Raw genomic sequence first — 13,063 nt, 5'->3', positions numbered from 1 at the left:
AATAAGACAAAAATGTGGGACCCAAAGGATTTTTCTGAAAAACGACTTTTGAATTTTAAGTCGGTGCGCACAGTGGGTGAGCGTCAAGACCAAAAACAGTCCAGCGAAGATGTTTGATCAACGGGAGAATAAAGTCCCAAAACAGAAATGCATACAGACAAGTAGAAACGACTAGTAAATGTAATGCAAAAACAGCTTTTTGGTCACAACAGCTGAAGGATATGAGCGATTCTTAATTTTGTTTATTTTTAAAGAAATATCCAACAAAACCACAATACCATTTAAGCTTTATTGTCATATCTGAATAGTTTACAATACAGTGAAAACAGACAAATGTGACTTTTCTTTGCTAGGACAGAAAGCAATGTAATCAAGTAAAAAGAAGAAAAAAGCTTTTTTGCATCGAAAAAAAGAAGGAAAGAAAGAAAACCAGGCACGACTTAATATAGCCATTATAAATACAACATGCTGTAGACCTTATATTTTAACAGTCCTAAGAAAATAACTCTGCAAACTTATACAATCGTTTCCTTTGCATACCACTGTTGCCTTAAATTAGATGTCGTCTGAATGGCAAATCTCAGATTAACAGCTCTAGAAAGGTTTGAAACCAGTGTCACCAAAAGTAACCAGCAAAAATCGGGAGTAAACTATCTTTTCTACTGCCAATATCAGAAACACCTTTAATATGTTGCTCGATTTTTGGTTTGACCAAGTGATTTTCAGTAAAAAGGTTTCGGTTGAGCGATGCCTTATTTTTTGGTGCACACTGACAGCGACACTGGATCTAGTTCTGCTTCTGAAAATCTTAGGGAAAGCTGCTTTTTGTAAAACAGTCTGGGTCTGTGTTTCTATTGTGAAATTTCGGCAGGTGAATCCAGCTCACCGCTGACCATGATGCTAAAACACGACCAGCAGACATTCTGCTATTAGGCTCTCAACAGGAAACTATCGAGAAGTCAACTTGAATATTAAAAGAAAAAACAAAAAAATACAAAGCTCATTATCATCAAGCTAAGAGAGCACACATCAAAACACGCTGTGAGACAGCAAAAGAAGTGTCATAAAGGAAACAGCACAGAGGAACTAGTGAACAACAGCAAAAACGGCTACAAATAAAGTAAGGGAAGTAAGGGAACACGCATACATGCGTCCAAACATACACACACTCTCTCTTTCTCATCATTCACACACACACACACACATATATATATAAAGCCAGAGGTACAGTGAACAAAAGTGCTTCAAGTCGGGGAAGTAGAGAAACTAACCCAGTAGAAATATGTATAAAACCTTAAATATGTTACTTTATGTACAAAAACTGTGTGAGAGGGACAATGTATTGTCTGTAACTCTGTATCATCTTTCAAGTAAGATATTTCTACAACTATTTTGTTTGCATTGTCTTTGACTGATTCGAAGGTCACGTGACCGGACTGACCTTATTGGGCGGCGAACGCTATAACTGAGGGTTTGCCACTCATTCTACTATTGCCCGCCATCCCACCCAAACCTCGATATTTATCTGTACGATTCGATATATATGTTTATATATATATATATTTATAATAATATTCGATAAAAATCTACATTAAATGCCCCTCTTAACCTCTACAGGAAGCAAGCTCCGCCCCCTCCCGTTCTAACTGCCCCGCCCCCTTTTATAAACCACTGTTTCATAACATCTCTACCTTTGACATAGAACTATGAAAAAATACTGGATTATATTATGCTTCGGGATAGACTTTCGAGTGGATAGAGGTTCTGTGAGGTTCGTTTCCAAGTTCGTGTCGTATTTCGAGTTCGATACGAAGCTCCAGCGGAGCGTGCTGGGTTCTCAGAGTCATGCACCGCACAACACAGGAGAGGGACTTTTTTTTCTTTTCTTTTTTTTTTTTTAATCTTTTGAAGAGGCACAAGATTCATGCTGCTTAGAGGCAAAGATGTGGAGAAAAGCTACAAAAGGAACGCATCCGCTCGCATGCTCTCAGACAGTCCGGGGTAAAGTGCAGAAGGTTTAAAGTGAAAGCTCCGGATTGCATTTATCTCTATTAGCAGCAAAAGAATCGCATAACGCCACACTGAATGGTGTCCGACTGTAAAATTCGAAAGACCTGCTTGTGATGCGCGAATCCAATTGGACGAATTACGAGCGTAGCGAACAGGTCTGCGGAAGAAAGCGAAAGCAGCTGATTTTGTGTGTTTGAAAGTAGAGGGAGATGATCAAGCCAGCAACCACCCAACCCTGGAAATCATTCAAAGCATCTAATACAATCATTCGATTATTATCCATGAAAAAAAGGCCATAAAATGGACAGACTTTTGCCTCTAAACCCATGAACAAGGCCTCTGCAAAGTGCAAACAAAGTAACTGCATTCAAGTATGCCATAAACATAATGCGCAAAACACACTGAGCTAACATGCGTGCGCATGTCCAAACGTGGTTTAACACATAAATTACACATAGCAATGAACATACACATGATTGTAATATCAACAACAGTTTTGTAAAATCTTGTCGTCATTTGGCGTGAAGGGGGATGAAAACGTAACGCAAACATGTTCCGAGGACACTAGTTTCAGTTTCCCCCAATGTCCAGTGCATCCAAACGGCTGTCGCTTGTCTTGTTTGTTTCTCTCGCCTATAGTACGGTTGCAAAAATGGAACCTGCCACAAATGCCAACTCAAAGACGCGTGTTTGCGTAATCTCACCAAAAGCACCAGAGACAACTAAAGCTCCTGTAGGGGTCAGACGCTACTGCTGTACCAGAGTGTCCCACAAATTGCACAGTGAAGTCATCCGAGGAAGAAAAAAATAGGTAAAACGCGAGGGAAATGCCATGCCACTGCAATGCTGAACGCCCACCCGATTTCCCCACCCCCATCTGAAATATACTGCTACATAACCTAACCCTGAAACCAACCCCATCTCCTAAAACGGATGTCAATTGTGTCTGTCGCTACCCCAACGTGAAAGGAAAGACAATCAGAACGGGCTTGACTCGGTATAGAGGAGGAGGAAAATGCTAACCGGTAACATCGGTCCACCAGGCCTGTCGAAAAGAAAAGAGCGCACACCTCCCGCTTGACAAATGAAAAAAGTGAGACTGTGTCTTCTGGATACTGTTAACAGCTTACGAGGAGCGGTTACACACGAAGGAGGTGCTGAGCACACCGAAACCAGTTAATGGGGCAGTCGAACAGGAAGGGAGAAGGTTCGGATCCCAAAGTGTTGACATGTACATCTCGGATAAAAGGTCCTAGAGAGTCTTTCAGTGACCGTAGATGTCTTTGATTTCGTTTTCCGTCACTCTGCCTTTGAGTTTTGTGATGACCCGGTAGAGATGTCAGGATGTGGCATGGTCGACGGTGGCGTGTGTGTGCGCGCGTGTCTGTGCGTTTCTTTGTTTTTTCCGTTTGTCTGTGTACGTGTGCGTGTGGTGGTGTCACTCGGCAAAGTTCACGGCAGAGCAGCCCAAGGGTCACTGAGCGGAGAGGAAGTAGGTGAAGGTCACTCCCAGCCATTATCTTTGATCATGTGAGCCAGCTCGATGATGAACTTGCCTTCTTTGTATTTCTGACTGCTCTCAAACGCATGCTCCTGTAACAGAGGAAAAAAAACTGATGAAATGGTAGGACTGTTATTAGAAATTAAGCAATATTTGTGTCTACTTAAAAGGGTTGTTCACCAAGTAATTAAAATCCTGTCATCGTTTACACACCCTCATGTTGTTCCAAACACATAATACTTTGGTTAATCTTCAAAACACTAATTAACATAATTTTAATGAAAGCTTAGATGTTTCTGCACCTCCACTGTAAGTTCAGGTAACAAAGACTCCAAAAAAAGATCTGAAGACCCAAAAACACTATAAAAGAGTGGTTTAATCTAAAACGTGTGGAGATATTTAGGCATAAAAGCATACATTTGGATTAAATTGCTCAATTTATATGGATTTGTTTTATGATGATTTAATTACCTTTTAGGATCTTTTGAATTTTGGTCACCTGAACAAAAACCTCTCAGGTTTCACTTTTAACAATTTCATGAAAAACAGTATTTGTCATGTTCTTAAAAGAGTATGATATTGCTATGCTCCTTCACCAGTGTAACCTGGCCATGTATTGAAGTTAAACTACAAAAATTGTAACTGCAATTTTTATGATATCACAACTATTATATGACATATGGCACATTTACATATGGCTTTTGCTTGGCAGCCATCTTCATTTTCTGGTATGGCTGCATGATTTAGCATTAAAATAGATTTTTTTCTGGTAAAAATTAGTATTTTAAACATTTTAAACATACAATCCAGGTTTGCTGTGCTTGTAGCAGAGCAGCACAAAAGTTATAATTAAATATCAATATCACTGTAAAATAATAAATAATAAATATAGCTGCAAGCAGTGATTACCAGGGCTCAAAAGCTTTAAGGCATTTAAGCACATATGAAAAAATATATTATTTAGCAAGCCTGTAACCACCTAAATCAATGACTGAAAAACACATTTCTGGCAAATTCAGGTAATTTACCATATAAATATTTTGTTTTTTAACGTTTATGACCATCATAGCACCAGCTGTGGTCTGATCTCCTTAAAACATTGCATGCTTGTTTAGAATCACCTGTCACATGCTCAGCAGGTTTTGTGAAGTTTTGAGTTTTCCTTTAGAATTTATAGAATTTTAGGTATGATTAGACAGGCCCCTTTTCGAAAAGACCCCGTTATAGCTTTCCAATGAGCAACTTTCTAATTTTTTTGATAATTAATGGCCTAAAGAATTGTACTAGTGTTTTTTTTATTTTTTCATACTTTTTTCAGATTGAAAAAAAACGTAGCACTAGCTCACAAAAGTAGGTTTTTTACATCTTCTCAATCATTTAACAACTGATTCGATTGACAGCAGTGGTTCTAGAGGCAAAGTTGTCTGGAATGAGGAGTTCCATTGTATGATACAAATATCGTGTATGTGTGGAAAACCGTGCAATGTACAATTGTTTACGCCCTTTAAAAATCCGACAGTGCCCCCAGTGGCTGATTTCCTTCAAATTTCTCACAGACCTTTGGGCCGTGAGTCAAACAGGCCCACAGAGTTTTGTTCAAATCAGCCTCCGTTAGCCTCTGTCTAATAGGTGCTCAAACTTCATCTAATAATGGCCATGTTTTTTGAGATGCACAAATATCCTTATAGACACTTGTGGCACTTCAGACCAAGACCATGCTCAACAATTTTCATGTTGATATGACAAATGCTTGTGCAGGTACAGCCATTTGTTTTTGTTTTCCTTTTGTAACACCAACAAGTGGCCATACAAAAGTGTTCTGAGTTTGGCAAAGATATTTCATTCTGTTCAGGAGTTATAGGCATTTTACTAAAAGTGGCCCTGCCCCTTTTGAATGGTTTGGCATCCCTTTGCGATGGTAAGTCAAAAGTCCAACTTTTATTTGAAATTATTTATATTTAATCTTTACTGAATCTTTTGCATTGGTTTGGTTCTGATTGGGTGAAAAACCTAGGACTAGTTTGCAAGTGTAGCTTTTAAAAAAAAATCCAAAATACCTGTTAGTTTTTCTTAAGAATTTTCGATTCTAATGACATAAGACACTTGAGCCTGCAACTGACAGTTTAGGAGTTATGAGTGAATTCATACTTTTGATCGCTGTAGCGCCCCCATCGGGCTAATTGGGGTGAGCTTTGGTGACGTTGTTGGCGGTGTGAGTACTACCCATCCCTCCAAATTTCAAGTCTCTACGATTAACATTTTGGTCTGCACAATCAGGTTTAAGTGGAGATCGCTGATCTTTGGCCATTCCAATTCCAACAATTACAATAGAGTTTCAGCAGCAGCGATACACGCTTGGACCTCTAATAGTCATTATTATTTAGCCTTGCAGTACTCTTGTTGAAACTACACTAATACAAAAGACATTAGCCATTCGTAACAGAGGCCTTAAAAGTACAGTAGAAAAAACAGCCTCTTTAAGATGGTCAGAAAGAGGGCTGAAAATATTTTTAAGCCAAGAAAGGGGGAGATAAAATGCTATAAAAGTGTAGAATATGAGCTTTTTAAATGTATTCTGGACAGGATAAGACTACAGCATGCTGAAATGATATAAAACTGGCTATTGCTTCAGTACGGTCAGCTTAACTAAAGTCTTTTTAACTGCTTTAGGCTGTCTGAATCTCCTCTCACACCTGTCCGTTACTCATCTGACTTAAATCGGCCCACTAGAGCAGTGGTGTGTCATCATCCCTCTGGTTATAAACCCTACACTGCCAGCTTTAACTCAGCTGGCTTGTAATAAGAGCTGTTACTTATTTTCATAGGATCAGAGCTTTGAAAACTGGTCTGTGATCAGTGTTTCCAAGTGGCTTGAATCTAAAGGCTCTGTAATCAAACGTGAAGACCTAAAGACTAACAAGATTGAGTCATGAGTGTAAAATCCCTCTTAACCAATCCTGAGACACGATTAGAGCTCTGGTTTAATCGGGAAGAGAAACAACCACATAAGACCCCAATACCTGCCATCTATAAAAACACAAACTATGCGACTTTTATCATTAGCTTTAGGTGAAATTATTAAAAACTTTGAGTAATCCATATATACAAATTAATATTGTGTTCCAAAGGAGAGATACATTAAACTTAGCTATTTTGTCCCTATTAACTTGCAATCAGACAAGTAAATTTGGACAGGTTGGAATAGATGGCAAACATATTTTGCATTTTCTATACCAAGTAGCTTATTACTGATCCAGATGAACCTAAATCAATATTAAACAATATTGGAGTTTATTTTTATGTTTTTGCCTCTTATGCACACCAAGGCTGTATTTATTTGATCAAAAAAATACATTATATATTAATGCATATATTGTGAAATATTATATATATTTTTTCTATTTTAATATATTTTAAAATGTTTTTATGCCTTCAGTGTTCATATTCATAATCCAGTTTCACATAACTGATATGGAAATCTTTTGCACAATTTTAAATGTCTTTACTGTCAAACTATTTATTTATTGTATATTTCTGTACTAGAAAGTACTTTCATGTATAATAAAATATATTCAAATATGAATAAAACTTCATTTAAAATTTTAATTTCATATTACATATCTGTTAGGCATTATTTTAAGAGATTTAATAACTTATTAATGAGAGTTATTATAAAGTGTTATTAAAGCTGATCTATTATTCAGTGTCTGCTGTTTGGATTGCGTAAGAAAACACAACAGCATCAACACTTACAGCATCAAAGTGGGTCCTAATTGAGCAGTGAATAAAGTCATATGTGAACCTGGACCACAAAACCAGTCTTAAGTAGCATGGGTATATTTGTAGCAATAGCCAAAAATACATTGTATGGGTCAAAATTATCGATTTTTCTTTTATGCCAAAAATCATTAGCATATTAAGTAAAGATCATGTTCCATGAAGATATTTTGTAAATTTTCTACCATAAATATATAAAAACTTGATTTTTGATTAGTAATATGCATTGCTAAGTACTTCATTTGGACAACTTTTAAGGCGATTTTCTCAATATTTAGATTTTTTTGCCCCCTCAGATTCCAGGTTTTCAAATAGTTGTATCTCAGACAAACATTGTCCTATTTTAACAAACAATATATCAATGGAAAGCTTATTTACTCAGCTTTCAGATGACGTAAGAATCTAAATTTCGACAAATTTACACTTATGACTGGTTTTGTGGTCCAGGGTCACATATATACAGTAATCAACATTCGAAGTGGATCAAAAAAGTTCATCAAAAGTTGTCCAAAGATAAGAACAGGTTTTCTTTTTGGTTTTAGGACAAATTTGATGAAAGGTTTTGATCCACTTCGAACTACTACTGTAGATCTAAATGTGTGCCGGACTGCAGTGAGAGGTCAGAGGATGTTAATTCTGGTCACTGGAGACCAGCGAAGTAACGGGATATCAGTAGACAAAAATAAAGAAACCCACACAGCTCAGATTAGCCAACTGCTGTCACTGCAACTGCAGAACAAGCACTCTGACAAGCACGTATCAGCAAAGAGCGACACCTCGAAACAAAACGCAGCTTGTCTTTGTGATGTAAGGAAAATACATTAAAGCATTTCAAATAATTGCCTGTAATTTGCGTGGAATGGAAGGAGAGTTAACTTACGTATTTCCAGCCCAGAGTGGTTTTACAGTTTTCACAGTAGATGTCTGCCACAGCATGTAAACCTGTTAGAAGAACCCTCTCCTCTGCTGGACCACAACCGACATTCACACTGAGGGGAAAAGAGGTTAATCAATGGTCAAAATGATTATTCATGTGACCGACGGGATTTCTGAAAGTCATTGTGGGTAACCTTTACTGGTCAGAAGCAAAACTACAGTAGATGTGATTGACCAACAGCCATGTTGACTAAAATACAACCTGAATAACTTTAGTCACACTTTATTTTCAACAGAAATCAGCTGACATAAAAATAGCCTTTTTAGATGCCTCTGCATACTGTTTATAAAACCATTAGACAAATTCAAATGCAATTTAACCTAAAACAGTAATGCTACAAGTGAGTATACATACTGTTAAAGTCAACTTGCAGAATCTGCAAAATGTTAATTATTTTACCAAAATAAGAGGGATCATACAAAATTCATGTTCATTTTTTATTTAGTACTGACCTGAATAAGATATTTCATATAAAACAATTTCCACAAGAGAAAATAATAGTTTAATTAAAAAAAATGACCCTGTTCAAAAGTTTACATTACACTTGATTCTTAATACTGTATTGTTACCTGAATGATACACATCTGTTTTTCTGTTTCGTGATAGTTGTTCACGAGTCCCTTGTTTGTCCTGAACAGTTAAACTGCCTGCTGTTCTTCAGAAAAATCCTTCAGGTTGTACAGGTTCTTTGGTTTTTCAGCATTTTTGTGCATTTGAACTCTTTCCAACAATGACTGTATGATTTTGAGATCCATCTTTTCACACTGAGGACAACTGAGGGACTCATATGCAACTATTACAGAAGATTCAAACATTCACTGATGCTCCAGAAGGAAACACTATGCATTAAGAGCCGGGAAGTGAAAACTTTGAAGATTAGGGTAAATTTAACTTATTTTGTGTAAACGTAAGTATTTTCTGCAGCTTCTAAAGAGCAGTACTAAATAAAACTAAATTTGGTATTTAAGTAAAATAAGAAAAATGTACACATCTTCATTCTGTTCAAAAGTTTACACCCCCAGCTCTTAATGCTCTTAATAGTACCTCAGTTGTCCTCAGTGTGAAAAGATGCATCTTAAAATCATAGTCTTTGTTGAAAAGGGTTCAAATAGACAAAAATGCGGAAAGCTAAAGAATTTGTGGGTGCTGAAGGATTTTTCTAAAGAACTGCATTCATTTTGTACGATCCCTCTTATTTTTCAGATTCTGCAAGGTGTATGTAAACCTTTGACTTCAACTGTAGAAGCAAAGGATTATTTAAATTAGTAACTTGTGAAAAACAGAATGAATAAAATTCATAGTAATGAGTCTCAACTTACATACACTACTGTTCAAATGTTTAGGGTTGGTAAGATTTTTATAGTTTCCGAGAGAAGTCTTTTATGCTCACCAAAGCTGTATTTATGTAATCAAAAATACAGTAAAAACTGAGAGACTGTGAAATATTATTAACATTTAAAATAACGCTTTCTATTGTATTGTAATATATTTTAATATTTAATTTATTCATGTGATGTAAAGCTGAATTTTGTCAGCATGTGTCACATGATCCTTCAGAAATCAGTCTAATATGATGATTTGTGCTCAAGAAACATTATTCTTATTATTGTCAGTGTTGAAAACAGCTGTGCTGCTTAATACTTTTGTATAAAACATGTTTTTTTCTGAATTTCAAAAAACAGCTTTGATTTGAAATAGAAATCTTTGTATTATAAATGACTTTACTGTCACTTTTGATCAATTTAATGCATCCTTTCTGAAAAAGTATTGTACTGATATCAAACTTTTGAATGCTAGCCTAATGATATTTGTAAATAATTTGATGTGCATCAGTAGGCTTTTCCAGTGGTAATCTAATTCAGTAGCAAACTAGTTTTGAGATAATGCATTTTTCATGTACACTTTCATAAAGACTGTATAGGTAAATATTGTATAATATTTCAAGAGACACTAATGACACTTTTAATGAAAGAATCCTTCTTGCGCTTATGTTTCTATACCTTCGCAATGGCATTGCTTAACGCTCTAAGCACTGCTGAACAGTCTATGTATTGCCTGAGGAATGTCACAGTTCGCTAACACAAACACATTTAACCTAGACTTTATCATCTTAATATCTCACACACACTAGAGCGCTACACACTGGTAGTGCAATGCTTAAATATGATGAATCATAAACTCACATCATTAGATAGCAGCGCTATGTTTAGGCCTAAAGCTCTTGTAATATGCAAAACAGCCATTCCCATTCCTCTATGAGCCTCAGATAGAGATATAAAGGATAATGTGAAGTCACCCAGTCATTACGACAAAATAAACCCCTTCAGGGTGATATAAGACCCATCTGCCTTAGAATCAGTCTGGGTTTGTTTTGCATAAACGATCAGGTACATCGTTTAAAAGTTCGAGGGCAGTAAGATTTTTTAATGTTTTGAAAGTCTCTTCTGCTCACAAAGACTGCATTTATTTGATTAAAAATACAGTAAAATTGTTAAATATTATTACAGTTTAAAATAACTGTTTTCTATTTTAATATATTGTAAAATGTAATTTATTCCTGTGATGCAAAGCTTAATTTTCAGCATCATTACTCTAGTCTTAATCCTTTAGAAATTATTCTAATATGCTGATTTGTTGCAGGAGTTTAGCATTTATTTGAAATGGATATCTTTCGTACGTCTTCACTGCCTTTTGATCACTTTTTGATTTAAAGCATCCTTACTGATAATGCTGAATAATTTCTTAAAATAACAACACTGACAGACCCACAACTTTTGAACGATAGTGTAGCGTCTTAATTCACAACATGGAAAACGCTATAAATTATTGATGAGAATGAGATATACTTACACTGAATTGAAGAGGTAGGCTCGTCCCTGGCTGCCTTGGAATGACTAGAGAGACAAAAAGAGAAATATAATGTTATAGATGAATGATAACGTTACAGTCAGAGTTCTCCCACACTCACAGATACATCAGACTCCCATTTTTCCATGAACGAGGCATTAAAAGAGTGTGTGTGGGCGTTACGGTGCTCTCTGTATGTTTGTCTATGTGCATCTGTGTGTGTAGACGACCATGGAAAATCTGTGTGAAACACACTGTGCTCTGACAGCCAAGTTTTGGTCTCAGGCCAACATGTGTATTTCATAAATGAGTCTTGGCATATGTGTGTGCAAGTATGAAACAGTGTTTCTCTTTAGAAAACGTTTATGAGACTCCACATAATAAGCTCCACACATTGAGCTGACTAGCGGAGAGTGAAGGAACAGAGGTGCTTTTATTCCTCTTCATAAAAATGGAGATAAAGCTGAACACTGACAGGAGGCACTTCTGTTGAGTTCCCATTCAGTTAACGGGATTGTTCAGCCAAAATGAAAACTCTGTCATCATTTACTCATGTTGGTTCAAACCTGCATGGTTTTCTTTCTTTTGCAGAACACAAAAAGTGAATTTTGGAATTTGGAATGTCCAATATTATATATATAATAATTTCACTCTAATCAAGTATTTAAGCTCCAAAATTGCCAATAGATACATAGTTGAGGTCAAAAGTTTGCATACACCTTGCAGAATCTGCTAAATATTCATTATTTTATCAAAATAAGAGGGATCATACTAAATGCATGCTATTTTTTTATGAAGTACTGACGTGAATAACCTATTTCACAAAAGAGGTTTACATATCATCCACAAAAGAAAATAATAGTTAAATTTATAAAAAATTACCCCGTTTAAAAGTTTACATACACTTGATTCTTAATACTGTGTTGTTACCTGAATGATCCACAGTTTTTTTGTTTTTGTTTTGTTTAGTGATAGTTGTTCATGATAGTTGTTCATAAACTGGACCTGAAAATCCTTTAGGTCCCACAGTTTTTCAGCATTTTTGTGTATTTGAACCCCTTCCAGCAATGACTGTGATTTTCCATCCATCTTTTCACACTGAGGACAACTGAGGGACTGCATATATTACAGAAGGTTCAAAAGCCCACTGATTCTCCAGAAGGAAAAACAATGCATTAAGAGTTGGGGGTGAAAACTTTTGAACAGAATAAAGATTTTTAATAAAATTCTTATTTTGCCTTAATATCATATTTTGTTTAAATCAGTACTGCCCTTTAGAAGCTACAGAAGATACTTACATGTCTCCCAGAAGACAAAATAAGTTAAATTTATCCAGATCTTTAAATTTCAAAAGTTTTCACCCCCTGGCTGTTAATGCATTGTTTCTTCTTCTGAAGCATCAGTGAGCATTTGAACCTTCTGTACTAGTTGCATATGAGTCCCTCAGTTGTCCTTATTGTCAAAAGATGGGTCTCAAAATCATACAGTCATTGTTGGAAAGGGTTCAAATACACTAAAATGCTGGAAAACCTAAGAATCTGTGAGACCTAAAGGATTTTTCCGAAGAACAGTGGTCAGCTTAACTGTTGAGGACAAACAAGGAACTCATGAACAACTATAACTAAACAAAAAACACAGCTGTGGATCATTGAGATAACAATGCACTATTAAGAATCTTCTGAATGGGGTAATTTTTATAAATTCAACTATTATTTTCTCTTGTGGACTATATGCAAACATCTTTATGTGAAATATCTTATTCAGGTCAGTGCGAAATTAAAAAAATAACATGCATTTTGTATGTTCCCTCTTATTTTGCTAAAATAATTAAGATTTTGAAGATTCTGCAAGTTGTATGTAAACATTTGATCTAAACTGTATATAACTTGAATCTTCATTCTCCATTCAGTGCAACTCCTTGGAAAACAACAACCAGCACATCAATGAAAATGACTTCCACAGAAGAGATCAAATCTAGAAAGTCTGGAAAG

At 35.9% G+C, this 13,063-nt stretch overlaps 1 protein-coding gene across 2 annotated transcripts in view; it reads right to left on the bottom strand.

Moving 5' to 3' along the window:
• Positions 1-275: 275 nt before the first annotated feature.
• Positions 276-13,063, bottom strand: part of ypel1 (yippee-like 1) — a 30,250-nt gene continuing 17,462 nt past the window's right edge. For both annotated transcript variants that reach the window (XM_073839794.1, XM_073839793.1), the window contains exons 3-5: positions 11,076-11,119; positions 8,169-8,277; positions 276-3,603 (exon numbers count right to left, since the gene is read on the bottom strand). In XM_073839794.1, the coding sequence (XP_073695895.1) occupies positions 3,514-3,603; positions 8,169-8,277; positions 11,076-11,119 (243 nt within the window). In that variant the 3' untranslated portion in view covers positions 276-3,513. The remainder of the gene's footprint in view (positions 3,604-8,168; positions 8,278-11,075; positions 11,120-13,063) is intronic.

The sequence above is a fragment of the Garra rufa genome, chromosome 5, assembly GCF_049309525.1.
Source record: "Garra rufa chromosome 5, GarRuf1.0, whole genome shotgun sequence".
Lineage (NCBI taxonomy): Eukaryota > Metazoa > Chordata > Actinopteri > Cypriniformes > Cyprinidae > Garra > Garra rufa.
This window is presented reverse-complemented; position numbering and strand designations above follow the sequence as displayed.